Source organism: Protomyctophum parallelum (genome assembly GCF_964188405.1).
Source record: "Protomyctophum parallelum genome assembly, chromosome: 1".
Classification (NCBI taxonomy): Eukaryota; Metazoa; Chordata; class Actinopteri; order Myctophiformes; family Myctophidae; genus Protomyctophum; species Protomyctophum parallelum.
In genome coordinates, this window is record NC_139697.1 from 15318385 (window position 1) to 15344163 (window position 25779).

Here is a 25779-nt window from a genome sequence, read left to right on the forward strand (position 1 = left end):
ATATTTGATTGCACTTTTAAAGTAAAGTGTTGCAGTGATCACTGATCAGGCCTTGTTTGATCTGATGGTAGCTGAGTGGAAGCTGTTCACTCTTGCCACTATAGGGACGGGGAGACTCAACCACGCCCACTCAAAAGGCCATTAAGTGTATAATTTCATATATCCAGTCAGTGCTGCCAAATGTAGCTCCATGGTGGCAAAGTGTGAGGTAGCATAATCTAACTACATTGTGGATTTAGGTTTGGGTGTTTAAATATGTAACTACATACTAAAAAAATCACACCCGTGTGAAGTGAGGGGCGCTCTTATTATCATACATCATGTACATCACGTTCCGTGCTCAGCCAATCAAATCATCACAACTCATTCCGGCCAATCACAATTTGTGTCTTCACTTTTCTCAGTTTTCTGTCCTCACTTTTCTCTTCAATGTTTCACAAACACGGAAAGCTGGACATAAGAGGGGCTTGCGCCCCTCAAAAAATACTTCTATTTGAAAACATGATACCCTGTGTGCCACTGTCCCGGTGTGCCCTCCAGGGGCGACCTTAGGAATCTGGACGCCCATTTCATGACCAAATGAGGCCCCCATATATACCTATGACATACTTATTATGTTGATACAGGCGTATTGACACATAGTTGTGACTGTTCAATATCGCTCGCAGCCATTACTCTCGACAATTACGCAGCAACATCACCTCTCATCCTGTTGCCCCTTCACAATAAAGTGTCTCCCATTTACCTCCCAATGCTGCACATTTTACCCAGGTTATTAACAGGTAATAAGGTGTAACTTTAACATTGTGGGAGAGAGCAAGTCAGCGAGTGAGTGTGAGAGATAGAGAGAGGGCCAAGGGTGGTGGGGGGTTGAATGACGTCTGGCGGTTAGTCGTAGCTCGGAGACGGAGGCCCCCCTGAGGGTGGAGGCCTGTTTCAATTGAAACTGGTGAAACATAGCAGGGCTTCCTATGGTCCCTTCAATGGGCACATGGTATGACAGTGGCCGGCCTGGTGGTGAATGCATGGGGGAAATCCTTCACTGCAGTAAGTTCCACGGTCCACCTGACCACCAGAAAACGAACAAATTAAATAAACCCATCATCATCATCATCAGTTCCTCCCAGAGTCGGCTCTGGTGGTTCCTCCTCTAAGGATGGATGGATGGATGGGGTGTACCGCGCATGCGCAGTGCAGTATACTATCGATCCCGGAAGGAACTATTAGTGTTTGGTGGGTTGGGTTGTTTTCCTTCAGGAGGAGGAGCAGCGCGAGACGAGAGAGAGACCCTGGCAGACCCAGGAGTAGGAGAGAGAGAGCGAGGAGGAGGAACAAAGGCTCTCCTCTCGTCGCCGCCGCAGTGTTGGATTTATAGGAGAACAAAACAAACAAAAAAAACAATAACAAGAAAGGAAATATAAAAACAACAAACCAAGATGTCGATCGAAGGGCTAAAGATGTGTAAGATCCAGAGCCTGCGGCTCTCCGTCAACGAGCAGCTGACCCTGGTGGGAGACGAGATCTGGTCCGTCATGGAGAAGCAGCACCACCACCCCGGGGGCGGCGGCGGCAGGCTCGGCGGTCCTGCCGGGGGACAGGGGCCTCCCGGCGGGGGCCCCGGCGGCGGAGCCGGGCTCCTCGGGCAAGGGTCCGGGGCCGCCGAGGCCACGGTGTCCGTGCGCCTGTTCGTGTCGGAGCGGCTGTCCGCCGCGGCGGAGATCATCGTGGGTCTGGTGCAGCGCGAGATGGACGTGTACGAGGCGCAGCTGCTCGACATCGTGGTCAAGCCGCACAACAAGATGCACAGACCAGGTTTTTAACAATGCTTTATTTTATTTTAGTGTTCATAATGATTGTATATTTTTTTTAATGCCGCTTTGTTGATTTATCGCTTTTCTTTTTTCTTTTGCACATAGACCCATAATGCATAGCGGTAGGTGTCGCTAGTTTTTATTTTTTCCTCTTTTTCCCCCTTCTCTCTACTACAATCTCGAGCGGAAAAAAAGCACAGATCTACAAGCTATCGATGCCTCGCAACCGACGCGTTGGGAGCTTGTAGATCTGCTCTTTTTGTGCACTTGCACAGTGGTACGACGCAGTGTAATGTAGTTATATATATTTATATATATTACCCACTGGGAGGACCAGACGCCATTTTATACTGATTATACTGTACTGGTACCAGTATACATACTGCACTCAAAACCAGTTAATTTACGTATTACTTACATAGCCTACTGTACTGTATCAGTAGGCCTACTGTCCTGGGACTGTGCAGTAGGTGTCCATTCAACCACCAGTCAATACATTTATTATAGCCTACGTATCTATGTTGTAATGTGCATTATTATTTTTATATTGCAATAATGCATTTGTAATTGTATAATGCCCACTTGGCATCTCATTGTAGTGATTCCTTTCTTGCCTGTTATTGACAGTCACAGTGTAAACAGAGAGAGAGAGAGTCAGAAACTAGAGTGGCGTGGGAATCGAACCTGAGTGTTTGTAAACATCATAAGAACAAGATTATGGTGGTGCAGTCGGTAGCGCTGTCACCTCACAGCTAGAAGGTCCTGGGTTTGATTCCTGCTGGGGATGCTGTGGGCACTGTGGGGTGTGTTCTCCGCGTCATCAGTGCCCAGGCCCCATACCCTAGGTGGGGTTGACACTAGGGCCTATCTGTCACAGATGGGCCCTAGTGTCAACCCCGGGGAGAACATGCAAACTCCACACAGATAATCTGTGTGGAGTTTGCATGTTCTCCCCGTGTCCCCTAGGGTAGGTACCCTCACAAAAAACATGCAGTAATCCTGGTCTCTAAACTGCCTCCCCCTGGTCAGCCTGTTGGAGGGGAACTGAACTGGTTGGAATAACGTGTTCACTTCATTCCACACGCTACGTCCAACTGGGGAAACTCCCCCCTTTCAGATGAGAAAGAAAGCGGCTTATTATTTAGTCAACTATATTTGTTGTATTTGTGACTGAGGTGCGGGGCAGCGGTGGCCTAAAGGTTAGAAAAGTGTGCTTGTGGACGAAAGATTGATTCCCTGGACCGGCAGGGAAACCTGTGAAGGGATTAAGGGTCATTAAGCTCACTTCAACACTGTTGAAGACAGTGCCTTTTGAGCAAGGCACAGTGCTCCAGTGAAGGTTGGCCAATGAATGGTATCAGACTGTTTTTGTAGTGGTCAGCTGACTCAGCTCCCAGTACAACAGTATCAGACTGTGGTGGTACTGGTCTGCTCCTAGTACAACAGTATCAGACCGTGGCTGTACTGGTCAGCTCCTAGTACAACAGTATCAGACTGTGGTGGTACAGGTCAGCTCCTAGTACAACAGTATCAGACTGTGGTGGTACAGGTCAGCTCCTAGTACAACAGTATCAGACTGTGGTGGTACAGGTCAGCTCCTAGTACAACAGTATCAGACCGTGGCTGTACTGGTCAGCTCCTAGTACAACAGTATCAGACTGTGGTTGTACTGGTCTGCTCCTAGTACAACAGTATCAGACTGTCTTTGTACTGGTCAGCTCCTAGTACAACAGTATCAGACTGTCTTTGTACTGGTCAACTCCTAGTACAACAGTATCAGACTGTCTTTGTACTGGTCAGCTCCTAGTACAACAGTATCAGACAGTATCAGACTGTGGTGGTACAGGTCAGCTCCTAGTACAACAGTATCAGACTGTGGTGGTACAGGTCAGCTCCTAGTACAACAGAATCAGACTGTGGTTGTAGTTGTACTGGTCAGCTCCTAGTACAACAGTATCAGACTGTCTTTGTACTGGTCAACTCCTAGTACAACAGTATCAGACTGTGGTGGTACAGGTCAGCTCCCAGTACAGCAGTATCAGACTGTGGTTGTACTGGTCAGCTCCCAGTACAACAGTATCAGACTGTGGTTGTACTGGTCAGCTCCAACAGTACAACAGTATCAGACTGTGGTTGTACTGGTCCGCTCCCAGTACAACAGTATCAGACTGTGGTTGTACTGGTCAGCTCCCAGTACAACAGTATCAGCCTGTGGTTGTACTGGTCAGCTCCCAGTACAACAGTATCAGACTGTGGTTGTACTGGTCAGCTCCAACAGTACAACAGTATCAGACTGTGGTTGTACTGGTCAGCTCCCAGTACAACAGTATCAGACTGTGGTTGTACTGGTCAGCTCCCAGTACAACAGTATCAGACCGTGGTTGTACAGATGATCTCAAATAATTGTGATTCGACGATTGTGTAATGATTCAAATTTTGACAGGCCTGCCGCCTATTTAGGAGAAGATGAATTTGTTGTTGTTGCTGTCGTCAAAGCTCAGTAAAGCAGTGTTTCTCAAAGTGCCTGGGGGCCCCCCTTGGGGACCCCCATGCAGTCATTGAGGGGGGCCTTGGGGACCCCCAGGCAGTCATTGAGGGGGGCCTTGGGGACCCCCAGGCAGTCATTGAGGGGGTAATGGAAAAAGGGAATATCTGCACTCTATTGTATAAAGTTTGAGTTTTCATGAGAATTTCATGAAAACACATGCAGCAGCAGTGCACCTAGAGAAACGGACGCGTTTCGGCACGCAGGCCTTCCTCGGCGTCTCACACTCGTCCTTGAGGGTGTTCCAGCCTCCAGGTGGTGCCCAGCAAGATGAGGAATACAGTAGTTTAGAACTTTAGGCACTTTGGGCCCTATTTTCGGCGGAGCTAACGTGTCGTGTACGTGTTGAATGCTCACAACGTGTTGATGTAGATCGGCTAGTTGAACAATTTGAATATGTTTTTCAAAATAGTAACAAAAGGCAAAGAAGTTTAGAGGTAAGGTGTTTAGCACTGATGAAAATACGGCCCTCAATCTTGAATCTTGAACAAGAAGCACAATCTACAAGCTTGCAAGTTCAACAACACGGCAGATGAAGCTTGTAGACCGGCTATTTTGGAGACATTTTTTAGACATGCTTTGGAATGATTTGTCACTTTTGTTGAATCACAGATCTTCTCTTATGGGGTTGCCTGGCACGACATGTTTTCAGATGGGGGTCCGCAGCCAAATACATATTCATTTGTATTCACCCATTCAGGCCAGGAACCCCTTTTGGTTTTTAACCCATTTTGGGCGGGAACCCCTTTTGGTGTTTAACTTTTAAGCATTAAGTTATACTTTAGCTATTGAAAAATAGAAGATCTACAAGCTCATAGCGTGGCACTCTGCTATTCTTGAAAAATCGTGAAAATGTGCCTCAAATCTTTGAATATATATTATTTCAGAGTTTCAGTTTTAACTAAAATCTTTGTTTCTGGAGGGTCCCTGGAACAACATATTTTCAGATGGGGGCCGGCGGCATATTACATATAATTTTTGGCGTCCTTGACATGAAATATTGAGAACCACTGATATAGAAACATGAGGTTTTTCAGAAAAAAATACATTTTAAAAATACATTTGTTACGCCAGGCCTAAATGCTTCATTTAGGTTCATGTTATACTTAACAGCTAAAGCGCTATGAGCTTCTAGATCTGCTATTTTTCAATAGCTAAAGTTTAGCTATTGAAAAATAGCAGATCTACAAGCTCATAGCATGGCACCGAGTGCTGCGCTACAAGCTTGTAGATCTGCTTTTTCTTTTACAAAATTGTGAAAAGGTGGCACAAATCTTTGAATATATATTCTTTCAGAGCGAACATTTTTAACTCAAATCTTTGCTTCTGGGGGTCCTTGGAACAACCTATTTTCAGATGGGGGTCCGCGGCCACATACAGATAATTCTGGGCGTCCTTGACATGAAAAAGGTTGAGCACCACTGACATGCCGTAGAAACGTAGGTTTTTCAGAAAACTGTCAGGATTTAGAAGACTTTTTTTTTTTTTTTATCAGCCTCACGTCTAAAATGGGTTAATATACAATGCAATACAAATTGACAAATTGTATAACTGGTTCAACTCCGGTGGAAAAGGGGCCTCGGAGAGAGTCAGAAATGGGTTAATTAACGCTGAGGATTTTTACAGTGTGGGCAGAACCAGATGGATTTTAAGAGGTGTTCTTTTATTGCATTCCTCAGGATGTTTTACTGGGAAGGGGGAGGGTGCACACGGCAAAACCTCAGTGTTAATTTAACTCCCAAGAGTGTAGAAATGGAACCAAATGGACCCCTATGGGTCCATTTGGTTCCATTTTCTTCTACACTCTTGTGAGGGATGGGTGTGATGTTGACTCTTTTTGAAGGATGGGTGTGATGGGGAGGGCTGGACCCTTTTACGGGTCCATTTGGTTCCATTTGTACACTCATCTGAGTTGAATCAACACGGAGGATTTTGCAGTGATTGTGGTTTTTTTTTCTCTTTTCTTTCAGAAGTCCATTTAAAGCCATTTCCTGCACTTAGGACAAAATTGCGTCATTAAAGTCTAGAGACCAAATGCAAGATGGCTTTTTGATCCTTTTAGATCAAATGTACCTGGCTCCATTAGGGTCCATTTGGTTCCATTTGCACACATTCTGGAGGGGAAAAATCCCCAAACAGAAAAAAATAAAATAATGTCTGTGACATTTAACACAAAATAAAAGTTTGCTCTGAAAGAATATATATTCAAAGATTTATTTTACGATTGTTCAAAAATAGCAGACCTACAAGTTTATAGCGTGCCACTATGAACTTGTAGGTAGATCTGCTATTTTTCAATAGCTAAAGTATAACATAATGCTTAGTCAAAACACCAAAAGGGGTTCCTGCCCAAAATGGGTTAAGCTCGAACACACTGGCCCAACGCTGGCATTGATATAAGTGTTGGAAAGAGTCTGTATTAACAAGTGTGTGTGCACGGCCAGCTCAGTGATTTATAGGCCCTTATTTATCAACGCGGTGTACACCCAATTTTGGGTGTACACCGCGTTGATAAATAAGGGCCATAGTGTGTTATCTCTGTGTTATAGTGTGTGAGGTGTGTGTGTGCACGGCTAGCTCAGTTGGTTCCCAGACGTCAAATTGTCAATAGCAGCGGAGTGGGGCTGAGGGGGCAGAAAGAGGTGGTAGATCTCTCTGGTTTGCTGTTTTAGTGTTTAGCCTTTGCAAGGAGCAGTAGGCTACATTTCCTTCTGTCGTATGTTGGTTTTTATTCTGTGTACAGACTGTATGGTAGGCTAGTATGTATGTCTGCAGCTCAAAATGCAGACAGTGAAGTGTGTGCGACTGTGTGTGCCCGTTTGTGTGTGTGGCTTTCATTCAAACGCCAGAAGGTGGAAAGAATGTTGCGTGAACACTTTCATCAGCTGTAGTGTCAGCTATTCTCTTAACCCATTTTGACCTGAGATCAGATTCTAAAAATGTCTTCTACATCCTGACAGTTTTCTGAAAAAGCTATGTTTCTATGTCAGTCGTTCTTAGATTAAAAATAAATAGCAGACATTATGTTGCTTTAGCTATTGAAAAATAGCAGATCTACAAGCTCATAGCACGCCACCGAGAGCTTGTAGATCTGCTATTTTTCAATAGCTAAAGCAACATAATGCTAACACAAAAAGGGGATCCTGCCCAAAATGGGTTAAAGCAAAATATACATTAACACTGAGCGTTACAGGCTATAGTTTTGTAAGCACTTTGGCCTGCTATTATCCAAAGTCGTTTATAATGTAAAGGTCTGTTAAAAATAAACTTCTGATATTCTATGATGGCTGGCTTGGCTGCTTTTCGGTTTTGTTTTCACCATGGAAAAAGCATGCGTGCTCATTCTCCACCTAAATCATAGGATAATGGATATGCAGGATAGAATGACTATGTTATCAATTGAAAATCATGATAATGTTGGATGACTTTTGCGGAGTGCACAATGTGGCGAGTAGCCTACCTGAAACGACAGGCCGCTGTGGCAAATTTTGCTAATCATTCTATAATATTGATAAACACATTGTTGATCATTAGTTGAAACAAAATGGAATTATGGCTCTGTGTGTATCGCAGCTGTCGAAGGCTGCAGGCTTGCAGTTTGTTTATCAATGTAACATTAAATGAGAAGAACGATACGATAATCAAAAATAGTCTAATTACTTTTTAGTTAAAGTTTAAGTTTAACCACTGTTTAAACTTAAGTATAACCATGTGCCTATGTCCTGTGAGCCTCCTTTTTTATTGTGCTTTATTGCTTTGATTTCTCAAATGATTTTAACATGCACGTGTGAACTTCATGTGTGTGTTGTTGAAAAGCAAACGTCAAACCGTAGTAGCCGACTGTCAATACGGTGTCTGTCTGCCTGAATGTCTGACTCAAGGCTCATTCATAGTCTGGATTTTCGGTGAGGTGACCAACCTGAGCTGAAATAACGTAGAGCAGTGGTGAGTAAAAACAGAGAGATAGGCGGTGGTTTGCTCTTCACCACGGCTCAGTGACGTCATGTTGTAGTTCGGTGGTCACCTCACCACCGAAACTCCAGACTATGAATAACGCTTCAGAGCATGGCATTCAGCAACATTTTGATACCTTAAGTTTCAAATCGACTGATCTCGAGTCCATTTGACTTACAGTCTGTATAGTAGACTGCTACAAGGCGATACAGGCTAAACAAGTGAATTTGGAAGTGAAACAATTAGCCGACAAATTCAGAACTGGAACACTGACATTTAAGATGATAAATGGATACTCTCAAGTCCATCCTGATTTGGATGAAATTGGGGACCCACCTGAAAATGCATTTTCTGAAGAGAGTGCAAATGGAACCAAATGGACCCATAAGGATCCACCCTTCCCCCATAACACACACCCTACAACGAGTCACATCACACCCATCCCCCCTCAGAAGAGTCTGCAAATGGTAACCAAATGCACCCTTGCAGGTTCATTTGGTTCCCTTTATACAAAACATGAACATTGAGGATTTGACATGCACCTTACCTCATTGTCTGTCTGTCTGTCTGTCTGTCTGTCTGGACAGTTAAAGTCTGGAAATCATTTCTCATTCATTTTTATCTGTTAAAAGGATGGACAGCTTCAGTTCATGATGTTCATATATTATTCATAAACATCTTTATTCTTGATAAATATGCCTGTTATTTTGAATTTATTATTTGTTTTATAATTATGCCTTTTGTATCTTTTGTCTCCAGATCTGCAGTTCCAGCTCCCACCATACGGGGGCAGTGATCAGAATCAGTCTCTGCCGCTGCACCAGAACCACGGTGCGACGGTGCCACCCGGAGGCGACGCCCTGTCGTCGTCCTGCTCCATCGGCCAATCCAACGACATTGACGGCCAGGGGGGCGGAGCCCTGGCCAAACGGACCTATAAGAGGACGAGGGGGCGCGGCCAGCGACCCAACCACAGCTGCCTGCTCTGCAAGAAAGCTTTCCGACACAAAACCAACCTCGTTAAACACGCAGCCGATACGCACATGGACAATGCTGGGTAATTAAAACACATTCCCTGCCGTTGACGGAGATCTACGTCCAGTCTAATCCAACGCTTCATCTCCGTCATGTGGTCTTTTCAGTGGTTTATGACAGATGGCGTTCTCTTCGCCAACGTGTGAATGGTTCTAGGTTGCTAAGCAACGGATACAACCGGAAATTAACAGGAAGTGAAAATGTCTCTTGCCGTCCTGCCTCCACGTTATCAGATTTAGAAAAATGCATTTATCTCGGATTATTTTCCCAGATTGTGTTTTTGGTCAAAACAAGCTTTATTCAATGTTCCATAACTACAGAACCGATGATCGCGGTTACAAAATGTATGTTCCGGTTGAAAAGAATGACTACAGACTACAGACACACAGCGTGTTTTTGTTTAGTTTTTTTTTTTTTTTTACATCTCGTTCACGTCTCGTGTCCCGGTGTGCCTTCAAAATAATGGTCTCAGACCGGTTTATGATGCAGTAATTTATTGTCAGTCTGCACTCAAATTTGTCTTGCAACCCAGCAGCCTTGTCCATCCATCCATCCATGCATTTTCAACCGCTTATCCGTAGTCGGGTCGCGGGGGGCAACAGCTCCACCAGAGAGCTCCAGACTTCCCTCTCCAGAGCAACATTAGTGACTTCCTCCTGGGGGATTCCGAGACGTTCCAAGGCCAGTGAGTCGATGTGTTTCCTCCAACTGCGCCTTGGTCTGCCCCGGGGTCTCCTCCCAGTGGGCCGTGCGTCGAGGACCTCCCTAGGGAGGCGCCCGAGAGGCATCTTAACCCTTTTATGCAGCCTTGTATGCAACACGTATACACACATTTGACATAACACAAAACAGAGAAGAACATACAACATACACAAAGGCAAGAGCAATGTCCACAGCTCAGTCTAGTCCTCCTGGCCACAATCCTGATTGAGCCTCAAAGTAGACTGATGGACAAAAGTCACAAAAGACCTCTCCCGATCTGACCGTATTGTATTGTTTCGGCTTTACTGTTTCCAGCAAGATGTTGTTGACTAGCTGAATTAGGTCGGCTACTGTGATCGGTCAGACCTTCGCGGCGAGCATGAGATATTTAAGAAAATAATCAAACTGGCACATCTGCTGGACGGCAGGTGTAGGACCAACGGTGGATAAGTCAAAAATATAAATCTGCACACTGTAACTTTGCAAAGATCCCAGTCAACTTTATTTATAGATTAAAGGACCACTTCACTCATTTCATGATAAAATGGCACAATTTCTTTCCTACTCAGACTGTGTCTCATAGGAGGACTGTGGGCAGTTCAGAAACCCGTCCACTAGTGACATCATCGTAAGGCAGATTTTATATCTTTTTACAAAGATATTTGTATTATTGTGAGAATGATTTTCGCATTGCAACTTTTCAGCACTAGAAAGCCTGCAGCTTCTATTAGCTTGGATTCCCCGTCGATGATGTCACTGGTGGACGGGGTTTCTGAACTGCCCACAGCCCTCCTATGAGACACAGACAGAAAAAATGTGTGCCATTTTATCATCATTATTAGTGAGGACCTAGTTAGTATATGAAGATAGGTTGAAAAGTGGTGAAGTGGTCCTTTAATGTTTCGACACAGACTGTTGTTCAGAATGTTTTCATTCAGACGAAGACCCCGAGATGGAGTGCCGTGATTGCAAAAATCACGGCACTCCATCTTTAAAACCCATTTTAGGCGGGAACCCCTTTTGGTGTTTTAATTGTTATAATTGTTATAATTTAGCTATTGAAAAATAGCAGATCTACAAGCTCATAGCGCGCCACAGAGTGGCGCGCTACGAGCTTGTAGGTCTGCTATTTTTTTTTAAATCGTGTCGCAAATTTGGAAACATAGGTAGAAACATAGGTATTTCAGAAAACTATCATGATTTATAAAACATTTCTTTTAATTTCGATGTCGGGCCTAAATGGTTAATCTATAAATAAAGCCTCTGTGATGGAAAGTGCTCTCTGACTCTTTGTGAGTGGTGCAACCACTCCTAGTATAGACAGCTATGTGTGTGGCACAGGCCAGAGGGCTTATGTACAGTACAGTACAGTACAGTACAGTTTCTTCATATGTACAGTCATTTTATGTCCTCAAATCAACCCATCTCTCCTCCCAGGTGTGTGTGCGGCGTGTGCGGAGACACACCGGACGGCAGGGATGCGCTGGCGGAGCACATGGAGTCCCACCGGTCGGACAGCAGCGGCGCCGGCGGAACGTGCTCCATCTGCGGCAAGAGCTTCCAGAACATGGAGACCCACATGCGGCGCCACACGGGCGTCAAGCCCTACAGCTGCCCCGTCTGCTACAAGCGCTTCCCGCGGCCCGGCGCGCTGCGGAGACACAAGAAGATCCACGCCAGAGACCCGCGCGTCTGCTACGTGTGCGGAGAGATGTTCAGAGGAGAAGAGGAGCTACAGGTGAGGCTCATAGAGTTATAATACGTCTAGACCAGGGTACCCCAATAGGCGGCCCGCGGGCCATTTGCGGCCCACAGAGCGCCCCCTTGTGGCCCATGAAAGAATTTCCAAAAATAGCGGCGATGGCGTTGCATATAAGACAAACAACACTTGGAATGGGAAAGGAAGCCGGTGGAATGGAATTGGAAGCGTTTCTTATATATTAGAAAACATTGTATATAACTAAAGTATTGCTTTGTGGGTTTGAGCTGCAGGCCATCAATTAATCAAGTATATTTAATTCAAGTGGCAGGTGCCAGATGCCAGAAGCACAACCCCTGCTCTAGATCTATCTCTCCAGATTCTAGAGAGATGTTCAACCCCTGCTCTAGATATATCTCTCTAGGTTCTAGAGAGATGTCCACAGGGCTTAAAGTTCTCAGTCCTGGGGACTGATTTCAGTCCTGAGGATCTCAAAGGGGTCATTTAATGAGATCAGTGCAGATTTGCAAAAAAACATTTTCAGTCTTGGGATTGTTTTTGGCTTTAAGCCCTGTGTTCAACCCCTGCTCTAGATCTGTCTCTCTAGGTTCTAGAGAGATGTTCAACCCCTGCTCTAGATCTATCTCTCTAGGTTCTAGAGAGATGTTCAACCCCTGCTCTAGATCTATCTCTCTAGGTTCTAGAGAGATGTTAAACCCCTGCTCTAGATCTATCTCTCTAGGTTCTAGAGAGATGTTAAACCCCTGCTCTAGATCTATCTCTCTGAGAGATGTTAAACCCCTAGATCTATCTCTCTAGGTTCTAGAGAGATGTTCAACCCCTGCTCTAGATATATCTATCTAGGTTCTAGAGAGATGTTCAACCCCTGCTCTAGATCTATCTCTCTAGATTCTAGAGAGATGTTCGGAGGATTGGTTGGCTCCTATGATAGTCCCCCCTCGTGCTGTTGGTCTTGTGGTATCGTCTACGTCACGAAATCCATTCATGAATTGTAATTGTAGCCGAGGTAAACGCACATCAGATTTTACGACCCATAGCTGGTGGTGACGGAGGCGTCGCATAGCAACCGGATGAATGTTAAACGCTGCTGTGGGGCTCAAACCATTATATACACGGAGTATACGTTGGGGTCTGTATATGGCAAATAACGTCCCCTAGCTGGGGGGTACGTATATATATATATATATATATATATATATATATATATGTATACATACGGACTTGACAGAGAGAGAATAAAAAATTGCTATGCTGTGTAATGATTGAATGGTTACATTTTCTGTCGATCCTCTGTGAGGCTCATAGAAAAGACTCACTGTGTGTGTGTGTGTGTGTGTGTGTGTGTGTGTGTGTGTGTGTGTGTGTGTGTGTGTGTGTGTGTGTGTGTGTGTGTGTGTGTGTGTGTGTGTGTGTGTGCGTGTGCAGGCACACATAAAAGACACTCATAAAGGGGAGGATCACTGTGAGGATGATGATGACGAAGAGGAGGAGGGGAGCGGTTGGAAGGAGGGCGGTGGTGGTGGTGAGACCACCTCCGACCAGGAGAGGGAGCCGGGCATCGGCAACTACTACTGCCGAGTGTGTGGAGACACCTTTTACAGCAAGGTAGGAACCTCAATTATACCTCAAAATAGGCATTTACCCTATTATTATTATTATTATTATTATTATGTTACTAATGTTCTGCACATTCATTGACATTCAGTGATTCCCACAGGTTTGTCTTCTATATAGTTCAAAAAGTACCATGCTAAGTTCATTGTATACACATGCATGCAGTTTTTGTTTTGTTTTTTTGTGTTCTAAGCATTATGTTATGCTTTAGCTATTGAAAAATAGCAGATCTACAAGCTCATCGAGCTTGTAGGTCTGCTAAATGTTTTTCATCTTGAAAATTTGTTTCAAATTTGGAATATATATTATTTTTCATTTTTAACTCAAATCTTTGCTTCTGGGGGGGAGGTCCCTGGAACAACATATTGTCAGATGGGGGTCGGAGGCCAATTACATATATTATTGGGGGTCCTTGACATGAAAATGTTTGAGAACGACTTGACATAGAAACATTTGGTTTTTTCAGAAAACTGTCAGGATTTAGAAGGCATTTGTTGAATCGTCCTCGGGTCTAAATGGGTTAATGTACATAATGTGATTCTTAAATGGTCATTTTGTCAGGGCTTCCTGAGGAAACACGCGCTGAGCCACTGCAAGGAGGCGCAGTGCGCGTGCGGGGTGTGCGGCGAGTGGTTTGAGTCTGGCGAGGGCCTGACCACTCACCTGCGCTCGCACAGAGAGCCCAGCGGGCCCTGCAAGATCTGTGGAAAGGTCTTCCAGAACATGGAGACGCACATGAGACGACACACCGGAGAGAAACCCTACAGGTAGTACAGCTAAAACTCTCACCTCTTTATGAGGATATTTCACTTAAAGATGGAGTGCCACAATCTTTCCAGTTTTTCATGTGTCTATGAGGTGACAGTACTTCATTAGACACCCTGGAGTCGTTTTTATGTGCAATGGTGTATTAACTTTGTATTTAGGGTTTCTTCCTGGAGGCTGAACCCTTGACAGTCAAACGGGCCATGGAAATAAACAGTAATATAGTGACATCACATTATCAGCCCCTCCCCTAACCCCTCCCCCTTTATCATACAACTACAGCTGTGGGTGCGGCTTCAGTTCAGGTGGATCACCACCCACCAGGCAAACCAGGCATACTTAATGAACTGGTGGGCGTGTCTGTAAATACTGTACACTTTTTTCGAAAAAAATCATACCTCCTTATATATCACAATAAGGCCTGATGATCATGTTTTAGGGTGGAAAAAAATCACGGCACTCCATCTTTAATATTTGATGTTTGATGCGTTTGTTGAATGGTCGTGTTAAATGAAATGTGCTGAACAAGTAAACCGGAACCTGCCCTCGCTTCCTTCGGCCTATACAGCTGTTCCATCTGCCACAAGCGGTTCCCTCGCCCGGGCGCGCTCCGGAGACACAAGAAGACGCACGTGGCCGAGAGAGCGGCACACGCCAGCACCAGTCAGGCCAAGGCGTACGGGAAGGGCGGAGGTCTGAAGTCACACATGGGAGGAGGAGGAGGAGGAGGAGGAGGAGGTGGGGGTCACCCGTCCTGGGGAGGTGACGACGGTGACTTGGACAAGGATGGGGATGGAGGAGATTCTGTCTTAAAGGTACAGTAAGTGATTTTTATGTTATTTTATGTGTGTGTTGTCATAAGTATAGGGATGGAGCTCGAAAACATGATACCCGAATTAAGCTTATTGAGTCCCCGTTATCAATTAGCTTTGGGCTTATCACGCCTGTTATCGTCGAGCATAGCAGCTCATGACGTCATGTTTAAACAATCAAGACAAGAGGCGATCAAGAAAGAAATCGAATAAAACCACGCTGGCACAAACATGTCGGTCTAAAAGTGTATCGATACCAGGGGGGGGCAGTCAGACAGATATTTTGTGAAGCCACTAAGGAAATCGGGACTTCCTGAAAGTTCATATAATGGCCTGTTGTGGTGCTGTCATTGGGCCCAAAAAAACCCCATAGCTCCATAGAGGCCCATGTATTTGGGCCCAACTTCACCTAGACTGTATTACCTTAATTAACATGGTCATGAATACTTTCTGCATCCAGTCACTAGTTTAAAGTCTAATTTCTCATGTCATAATATTCTTTTTGGAAAATTATGGTCCCATTTATTAAAGAAATTACCATAAAGTCGCGTATGTTCTGAGGGGCCTTACAGTCTATGAACGGGAGCCACCCCCCGTTCAGTCAAAATAAAAACCAACGGAGAGTAAGGGGGGAAGTCCCGCCTCGTTGTCTGGGCCAGCCAATGGCCAGCTGGGCCCAAACGGAGCCAGCCAATGGCCAGCTGGGCCCAAACGGATCTAGAAATATGGCGACTTACAGTGCAAGAAATTACAGGCTTAATTTTACGTCCATGTTAGACCCGGGGAATGCTTTGTCCATATTTGTTACAGTCTATGGTTCAGACCTGAGACTGTAGATCTCTCTACAGACAGAGGCCTTTGTTTATTTCCCAGAGAGGGACAGAGACTTTTAGTTGGGTTTTTGAACAGTTTTGATTTAATAAATGCCTAGGCCACTTGCCAGGTAGGGGAATTGAAGAACCTGTGTTTATGTCTGTCATTAAACCCACAACGCTCTCTCACACAACCCAAGCCATAAGCACACTATTCTTCCAAATGATGTAAAACATGTGCAAATGGCAGCTTGTCCCTGCTGCTCCATGTAATCTGGTCAACAGAGGAGACAGACCATTATTGAGGGGTGCTAGCCCCACCTATATACAGCTTTTTGTCCTAACTCGTGTCACATTTGCCATTGACAATGAAAGGAGATTTTACGTCATACGTGTCTGAGCAAATCGGCTTTTTGTGCTAACACAAACATTAAACGCCATTGACAATGAAAGGATAATTTGTTTATGTCATATGTGTCTGAGCAAATTGACATGTTACGTCATGATAAGAGCACCCCTGATGATAAGAGCACCCCTCACTTCACACAGGTGTGATTCTTTTTGTTTCTGCTTGGGCAACTAAAGTTTCTGCCCTTATGTCTCTGTTCAAAGAAGAATTTCCACGGAAATGGCCAAATATAGTTCTGGGTTTTAACACACAGCCAATAGGGAATTGTTTTGTAAACCTGACGACCAATAAAATTTGTGGAAGGCGGACAGGGTGTTCTGTTCTTTCTGAGTTAATCTGTATCCCGATTCCTGACTGAGTTCTCTATCCTGATTGGATAACATTGGTATCCCGAACTGAAATTGCATTTTGTTTTGTTTTAATAAAAAGCTGGAGACTCCTATAGCAATGAGTACTATAGAGCTTTTTAACCCATTCTGAACGGAACCCCTTTTGGTGTTTTAACTAAGCATTATGTTATACTTTAGCTATTGAAAAATAGCAGATCTACAAGCTCGTGGCGCGCTACGAGCCTGTAGGTCTGCTATTTATTTTTTTAATCGTGAAAATGCGGCACAAATCTTTGAATATATATTCTTTCAGAATACTTGATTTATTTTTCAGGCCTAACAGATTATTTTAACCAACGAAAATCACGTACCCTACCTTTAAGCACATGTTGATGCTATTTGCTAATACTTTTGTACTTTTACACGAGTACATTTTTAATTCCGGACTTGTACTTGTAAATAGAGTTTTATTTTTTTACATTGCAGTATTGACACTTTCAACCTTGAGTAAAACATTTGAGTTCTGTCTTCCCCACCATCTGTTAAGCACATGTTGATGCTATTTGCTAATACTTTTGTACTTACACAAGTACATTATTAATTCCGGACTTGTACTTGTAAATAGAGTTTTTTTTATTTTATTGTATTGACACTTTCAACCTTGAGTAAAACATTTGAGTTCTTTGTCTTTCCCGCCATCTTTTAAACAGATGCTGGAACAAGCGGAGATGGACAAGGTCGGCGGCGGCGCTCCCGACCCCGACGACCTGGACCTGCTGTGTCCGCCGCACCGCTGCATGGTGTGCGGCGACAACTTCCAGAGCAAAGGTCACCTGAGGAAGCACGCCGAGAGGCACTTCAACGACCCCGAGTCCCGCTGCGGCGTCTGCGGGGAGCGAGTGCCGGCGCACGAGAGTCTGACGGAGCACCTGCGCTCGCACATCGAGACCGGCGGCAAGATCTGTCACGTGTGCGGTAAGAAAGACAGTGGCGTGCACAGACATTTAATAATAATAATAATAATAATAAAACTTTATTTGTATAGCACCTTTCATGACATGAAATGCAGCTCAAAGTGCTTTACAGAACAATGGAGAATAAAAGAAAAGCAAGGCAACGTCAAAAAACAAGCAGTAATGCAATACAGTGAGGACATGAATAACAAAAAATAAAAATAAAATAAAAGATCAATTAAAAGCAATGTTGTAGAAGTGGGTCTTGAGCTGAGCTTTAAAACCATTTTTGATTTTAGCAATATAATTTATATAGCTAAATTATATTTTTTCAGAAAACTAAACCTGATTTTAGAAGGCATTCGTCATCGGCCTCAGGTCTTCGTGGGTTAACCCATTTAGGCCTGACGTCGAAATAAAAAAAAGGTCTTTATTTCTAAATCATGACAATTTTCTGAAAATCTCATGTTTCTATAGCAGTGGTTCTCAAACAGTTTCCTGTCAAGGACCCGCAAAATGTATTCGGCCACCGACCCCCATCGGAAAATATGTTGTTCCAGGGACCCCCCCAGATAAGAAGCAAATATTTGAGTTAAAAGCGTTGGCTCTGAAAGAATATATTGAAAGCTTTGCACTACATTTTCACGATTTTTCAAAAATAGCAGACCCACAAGCTCTTTTTCAATAGCTAAATTATAACATAATGTTTTAAACACCAAAAGGGGTTCCCGCCCCAAAATGTTAAGAGCTGGAGAGACTGGGGAGATCCCTAACCCTAGCCTGTTGCCGAACAAGCTCTCTATCAGAATATAGAGTAGTAATATAGTTTTCACAATTACAATTTAGGCATTTGGCAGACGCTCTTAATCCAGAGCGACTTACATTAAGCAAGAACAAAAAGCATGGGAATACATCACATAAAAAGCATGAAACATGCGTAAGCTAATAACGTAACAGTGGAATATATATATAATGAACCTATACATATAGTATAGTTTCATGTGTGTTATAGAAATAACACACATCTTCTCTTCTGTGGGTCCCTCCCTGGCACAAAACATTTTCAGATGGGTGTCTGCGGCCAAATACATATCATTTTGGGGGTCCTTGGCATTAAGAAGTTTGAAAACTTCATTTGGCATTTGTAGAATCGGCCTCAGGTCTTAATGGGTTATGTTATTTGACATATCTGCCCTGTGCAAGTTCCAATGTGCAATGGTAAGCTAGAAGTACCCTCACTAAAAACGCCGGGACAACGCTCCACACGCCCCAAACTCTTCTCCCTTCTGGCTCCAAAACTGTGGAATGCACTTCCCATTGCAGTCAGAACTGCAACATCACTCCCAATCTTCTGGCGTAGTCTGAAAACCCACCTGTTCAGACTCCATCATGGCCCATAGCACTTACCCCACCCCCTTAGATAGCATTTCTGTAGACTTAGATAGCATTTGATACAGACTTATACTGTAGCATGTTATGTAGACAGTACTATAATTGCATTGTATGTAGTCATAGCATTAGCACGTCATAGTACATAATGTATAGCATATTATAGCATAGTATAGTATATATGTATAGTTTATATATTATTAACTCAATCAGAGATTCAGAGATTGCCAAATGCACTTTATTGTCTCAATCAGAGATTCAGAGATTGCCGAATGCACTTTATTGACTAGTTGCACTTTATCAAGGGAATGTGTGCAATATCTCTGTTTTGTATGTTGGGTGTTTCATGGTGTTTTTCCTTTTCTTATGTGAACATGTATGTTATTTGTATAGAGCTGTGACTCTGTCTCCAACACAAATTTCCAACACAAATTTCTCCAAAGGGAGACAAATAAAGACAACCTTGAACCTTGAACCTAAGAGAGGAGAGATGGCAAGCTTCCGATCGCACCCATTGAGATTCATGTTAAATGATGGGATTTCTCCATTATAAATAATCGATCATTTCAGTACCAAAAGCTTCTAAATGTTGTTAACCAGGCCTGCAGTAGGCTATGCACTGGACACATGTCTTCTAAATGTAGTCAACCAGGCCTGCAGTAGGCTATGCACTGGACACATGTCTTCTAAATGTAGTCAACCAGGCCTGCAGTAGGCTATGCACTGGACACATGTCTTCTAAATCTAGTCAATCAGGCTTGCAGTAGGCTATGCACTGGACAAATGTGCATGACATTATTTCAATCAATTAGAAATACGAGGAAACGTTAGAGGGAGAAACACTATCCAACTCAATCAATTTACCAATGAATGTTTAATTAGGAGTTTTCATGTAATTCACAGTAAGACTACGGTGATTTGATTAGTATTATTGCCATCACCTGGGTGGGAAGCTGTGTATGTGTTCAACAACACAGCCATGCAAAATAACATTGACAGCTAGTTTAGCAACGGTTGCTAAACTATTTGGATTGGCATTGGACAATTGCTTTTGGGGTTGTTCTTTGTATATGCAAAAATTAACAAAAACCACACTTACCACACCTAAATCGGTAACCTGTAATTTGTATGACAATTAATTGTCCACTAATATTTAATAATGGTTGCCCCCTCCAGGTAAGACCTACCAGAACATTGACACTCACATGCGGATCCACACGGGGGTCAAGCCGTACACCTGTCCCGTCTGCAACAAGAGCTTCCCAAGGCCGGGAGCGCTGCGCCGCCACCGCAAGCTCCACACGGGCGAGAGGCCGTACATCTGCGAGTTCTGCGGCAAGGCCTTCATAGACAACGGCGCCCTCTCCACGCACCTCAAGAGCCACACGGACGACAAGCTGAACGCGCGCGTCTCCTGCGACGTGTGCGGCAAGAGCCTGGCGTCGGCGCACGTGCTGGAGGTGCACAAGCGCATCCACACCGGCGAGAAGCCCTTCGAGTGCCACGTGTGCGGCAAGGCCTTCCGGCAGGTGGGCGGACTCAACGCGCACATGCTCACGCACACGGGCGAGAAGCCCTTCAGCTGCGGCATCTGCAACAAGAGCTTCAGCACCAAGGGCTACCTGGAGACGCACGTGCGCTTCCACAAGAAGGACAAGCCGTTCGGCTGCCACCTGTGCTGGAAGGCCTTCGTCACCAAGAACGACCTGAAGAAGCACCTGCTGACGCACAGCGGCGAGAAGCCCTACAGCTGCCGCGTGTGCGGCAAGAGCTACCAGGAGAAGCGCTCGCGCGACGTCCACATGAAGGTGCACCTGGGCGGCGTCAAGCCGGGGAAGGACGGCGGCCTGCCGCCCATGGTGGCGGGCATGCCCGACCTGAGGAGGCACGACGGCGGGCCGCTCGGCATGCCCGACCTGATGAGGCGGCACGAGGGCCTGGCGCTTCACAGAGACTTCATCCAGCTGTAAACTATTAACAAACCCTAAAATGACCCTGGTTGAGGGTTCATTAACCTTAATTAACTCTCGTTTGAGGAGTTAATTAAAACCCTAGTTAACCCTAAACCCAGTCTGTTGAGGCTCTTTTTGACTAGGGACTAAAGTGAACCGCGCCGTGCACTGAAACGTGTTTCAACATGGTTCTGGATGTGTTTCAACATGGTTCTGGATGTGTTTCGACATGGTTCTGGATGTGTTTCAACATGGTTCTGGATGTGTTTCAACATGGTTCTGGATGTGTTTCCATAACGCTACGACTTGGGTTTCACATAAAGGCTCTCGGAAGGTCTGAGAGCTCATTTGGGCCCTGCTCAGGAGATCATACTAGCCCTTACGCGAATTCTAAAATATAGTGAAATCAGAAGATCTACAAGCTCAGCACAGCGTTGTGAAGTTGTGGATCTGATATTTCTGGGTTTTTTTAAGCATTTTCTTTTTAATTATTCATGTTTTTTTGTTTTTTTTGTATGACTGGTAGTGGTTATAATTTAAACGGAAAAAAGGCCTCGGAGAACTTCACTTCAGGTTCTGTAAAGCAGTGCTTCCCAAACCGTTTGGCTCGAGACCCAAAAGAGAAATTTAGTTTGGGTTCCCAAAACTAGTGAAAATAGCCGGTCTGTCGTATCACGTCACAATGTAAGATGTGCTATTTTCACTGTGCTGCCCGGTAGGCGAGATATGATCTGCAAAACCAGAGCAAAAACTTAACCTTAGAAAAGGAAGGGACCGCACACTCCAAAAGATGCTCGAGGACAGGACTAAATGCTTCATGTCAGGCTTTATTCGCATGATGCGTTTCGCAATGTAGGCTTCGTCAGATATATATATATATATATATATATATAGTTCTAATGTTAAAGTAAACATTATTTAGATTTTGAAATTGTATTGTCTTTTGTTTCTGAAAATCAGAATAAAGAGAGAAGTACTGTAGATGTATTTGCGACCTGTTGAAATTGCGGATGAAAAAAAAAGGGTCCCCGCCCACAGTTTGGAAAACACTGCTGTGAAGTATCAGGGTGTGGGAACTTGGAAGGTTCTGCATTAACCCTTCATAGACGAAAAGAGCCAACAGTTGGGGTTAGTTATAGGAGTAGTTCGCCCCGAAAATGACTAAAAACATCTCCTTGAATCCAAGGCTGAGTGATTCATAGAGAAAGGCAATTTTCGGGGCAATTTAACCCTAAACCCAGTGGGTAAGTTAGGGTTACCTAACCATAAGTAACTCAGTTAATTGTCAGTTAACTGTAACTAACCCCAGCCTGTGTTCATTCCATACAGTATGTTGTCGAGATGTTTAGTCCTTCCTGTAAACCCTATGCGTGTGTTTCTCCTCGGCGAGGCTTTATTTATGTTGCGTTCACACGGGCAGATTAACCCTGCAAGACCTGAGATCAGATTCTAAAAATGTCTTCTACATCCTGACAGTTTTCTGAAAAAGCTATGTTTCTATGTCAGTCGTTCTTCGATTAAAAAAAAATAGCAGACCTACAAGCTCGTAGCGGTGGCGCGCTATGATCGCTATGATCGCTTAAACGATGCAGTCTACCGTTCACTGTCGATGGAAGCCAGCGACGTGAAGCTACCAGAGCCATAGAGGAAGACGGAGTTCTGACAACTCCGTTCACTTCATGGGGCCAGAACAATGGCGGCTCTTCTACATAGACTTCTATTGCGAATAGGGACAAGTCCTGGACCGGAGGTTGGCAGAAATGCATTGGACTCGGGCAACAGCCCAGCTTTAATGATCTTAAATCCCTCTGTTTTAGATTGCTTTTTATTAGTAATAGTACAACATAAACATTACAGAGACTTTAGTTGTTACTGTACAATACTTTAAAACTGCCGAAATTAAACATGCTCTAAACTAAAATTGCTCTAATTTGCGCCGCCCTCGTTGAAAACGATGTATTTCAAGCTCCAGCTTGTCCCAGTTCAGGCTGCATGAACTGCCCCCTTTTCTGCCCCCTCAATGTCGCAACTCTGTCTTACTCTATGGCTCTGGAAGCTACGAAGCAGCTATGACGCGTGGAGCTGCCCCAAATCGTTTCATCCGAACACACCATTAGGCCCATGCTACAGCCGTACTAAATTCTCACTTTGTTCTGTCACTCACTGAGCTTGATTTAATAACATATAACACTATACATGAATGGCCTCCTGATGACATCACTAGGTTGATTATGACATCACTAGGGTGATGATGACATCGCTAGGAGGAGGAATTCAAACCACGTGAACACAGAGAAGGGGTTCTCAAAGTGTGGGCAGCGCCCCCTACTGGGTCGTCACAGGGCATGGCCAGACTAATATCACTGCGTACAGTATATTAGTCTGGAACTTCGGTGTGGAAGGTTTATTTCCAACTCACGGTTACAAACGAACAGTGTGCTCTGATTGGTGACGGTCACCCACAACGTTGGGGTGAGAGAAATGTAATTCAAACTGAGGAGTCTCCCCCCAGGGAATATGTTCTTCCTGTGGGAGATTGGTCTGGTTTCCAGGCTAGTGCGGCCGTAGTGCTGGTTCACCACTTCGTATCTGCGTGACGTAGGTGGCCAGCCGCCAGTGGTGGAAAGTAACTAAGTACATGTACTTAGTATACTGTAAACTGTGCTAAATGTTGAGGTATTTGTACTTTTGTCCAATTATTTTACTTCTACTCCACTACATCTCAATATTTTTTAAACATTTGAAAAACTTTAAATGAGATATTCTGTACTTTCTACTTTTGGTACTTCCTAGTACGCTTTGATGCTAATACTTTTGTACATTCACTCAAGTATATTTAGAATTCCGGACTTTTAGTTGAAACTAAAGTATTCCTACATTGCAGTATTGATACTTTTACTTAAGTAAAAAAAGTAGTACTTTTTTCCAACACTGGTGGCTGCCTCTTGAGGAGCCCGGGAATTGGTTTGGAGGAACGTGAACACGGCTATTCTAAATAATTCTTTAGCTCCATGGTCACTGGACTAAAGATGTGTCACAATCGTCACAAGCCGCACAATTTCCCCATCATTCGGACACTGAAATGCCTTTTTTCAGAGATACGAATCAGGAGGAAAAAGTGCTACAGTGCTTTAAAAGAAAGTATGATTCTGTATGAAAAAAAGGTTTACTCTGCAACACAATTGTATAAATTATGTAGTGGAGGTCCCTGCTTCATCCGTCTCTCGGCTAAGGGGTCCTTTGCCTGAATATCGTGGCAGAAGACCCCGTGTGCACATTATGTCGGTAAAGTCTTTGCATTGGTTCTGTGATGCCAATGACATTTCTGAATAGTTTCCACCCAGTTTGAGCCCTTTCATTCTGGTCAAACAGTCAGGTTGCTGTTATTGTGCATGTTGGCTCACTAGAAACACAATCAAAGTGTCCTTGAGTGGGTTCCAAATAATGGCCCTGTACGGGTGTGTAACTCAGAGAGTGTACAAATGGAACCAAATGGAGCATTTGGCTCCATTTGTACATAGAGCCTATTGTCTGTTTCAAAAAGCAACATGCACTGCTGGTTATGTCATGCTAACACACAGCCACTTGAGGTCGCTGTTGCTCAGCATGTCATAACCACAGTGTCCATAACTGTATAGTTTGAGAGAATAAAGCAACCAGGTGCTCACGGGAGACTAAACAAAAACGTAAAATGTCAAAGGGGCTCCTGGATCAGACTCGTTCAAAACAATCCCGTTTCTCAGTGTAAATAAGAGGCAACAACTTTTATATAAGGCTAAATTAAATTAAAAACATACAAACAATTAACAAACACGCATGTGTCCATTGCAACAAATAAATGGAAGAATCAAGCTTAGAAGCCGCACACGAGTCCTTGACATTGTTCTGTCTTCGATGTTTTCTTTTGTTCCAAGCAGAAAGTTCGCTCTCTGTGGAGGTTCAACACGCCTCGGCACTTTTTAGCTTGCGTTGATTGGCCAGCCGCCGTATCGGCTCGAGGGAGATATGGCCTCTGACCAATCGGCACAAAGCTCCTCACTCTCTGGGTTCACTGTTCTTTCCCGGGTCAAATAAATCAAAGCTGGGTTTACGTGATTAATGATCAATATATTCTATACAGACTGATGTTGACTTGATGCAGAACTGTTTATTCTCCCTGCATTTTACTAGTTAGATGTATTTTTATTTTTGTCACGTAGTGTTGTCCGTCATGTAGCCTAACATTTAACCTGCATTTATATGAAAAATAGAGATTGTTCATTAGGTGAGATTCAAGATAGAAACTAAAGTAGCGATAATAGTAACGTCACGGTATCTTTCATTTATTTGTCTGTCTCAGACATTGAAAACCTTCCTGCATATGAACCCAGTGCAGGACGGCTCACACTTCCTATATGTTTTCTTTTGGGTTGTTATAACGGTAAAAATGATGGGCAGGGACAGTCCCTGTGTTTTTCTTTTTTTTTGTGAAATTCCCCTTTAAGAATCATATATCATATATATATATATATATATCCAAGTAGAGACGTCTTAGTTAGTGAATCATTCTAAATGTTCAGATTATTCTTCAATGTGAGCGTGTCGAACCAGGACCTGTGCAGTAGAGGGACTACTCAGAGATGGACTTGTAGATTGACTAATGTAGAGAGAATTTGGAGAACAGATCTCCAAACAGCTGCTCTGCTGCCCTCGAACTAAGACTGACACACATTGATTTGATTCTGACTTGTGTATAATTATATATCTTTGTTTAGTCTTGGACGGCAACTCCAAAATATCCACTGCAATGTTTAATGACCGTATTTCCACTCCACAATTCAGCACATCGATCGTTGCTGCTCAAATGTCCAAAACTGTTGCTTTTCCCGGATTACAGTTCAACATTTTTGAGCTTTTAGAGCTTGTAGATCGGCTATTTTTGAAGATCCGTGCTGCAAAAATGTCGTTCATGAATATAGATTCAAGTGTGTTCGGGCG

The 25779-nt window shown here is 44.0% G+C and overlaps 1 protein-coding gene across 1 annotated transcript; it reads left to right on the forward strand.

Annotated features, from left to right (window-relative positions):
* The first annotated feature begins 1298 nt into the window (after positions 1-1298).
* LOC310859852 (uncharacterized protein) lies at positions 1299-22250 on the forward strand. Its single transcript, XM_083766619.1, has 8 exons — positions 1299-1812; positions 9070-9367; positions 11485-11785; positions 13193-13372; positions 13943-14148; positions 14715-14961; positions 17219-17483; positions 20027-22250. Exons 1-8 carry the CDS (start codon positions 1437-1439, stop codon positions 20818-20820), a joined length of 2667 nt encoding a protein of 888 aa, XP_083622745.1. The 5' UTR covers positions 1299-1436; the 3' UTR covers positions 20821-22250.
* The last annotated feature ends 3529 nt before the right edge of the window (positions 22251-25779 follow it).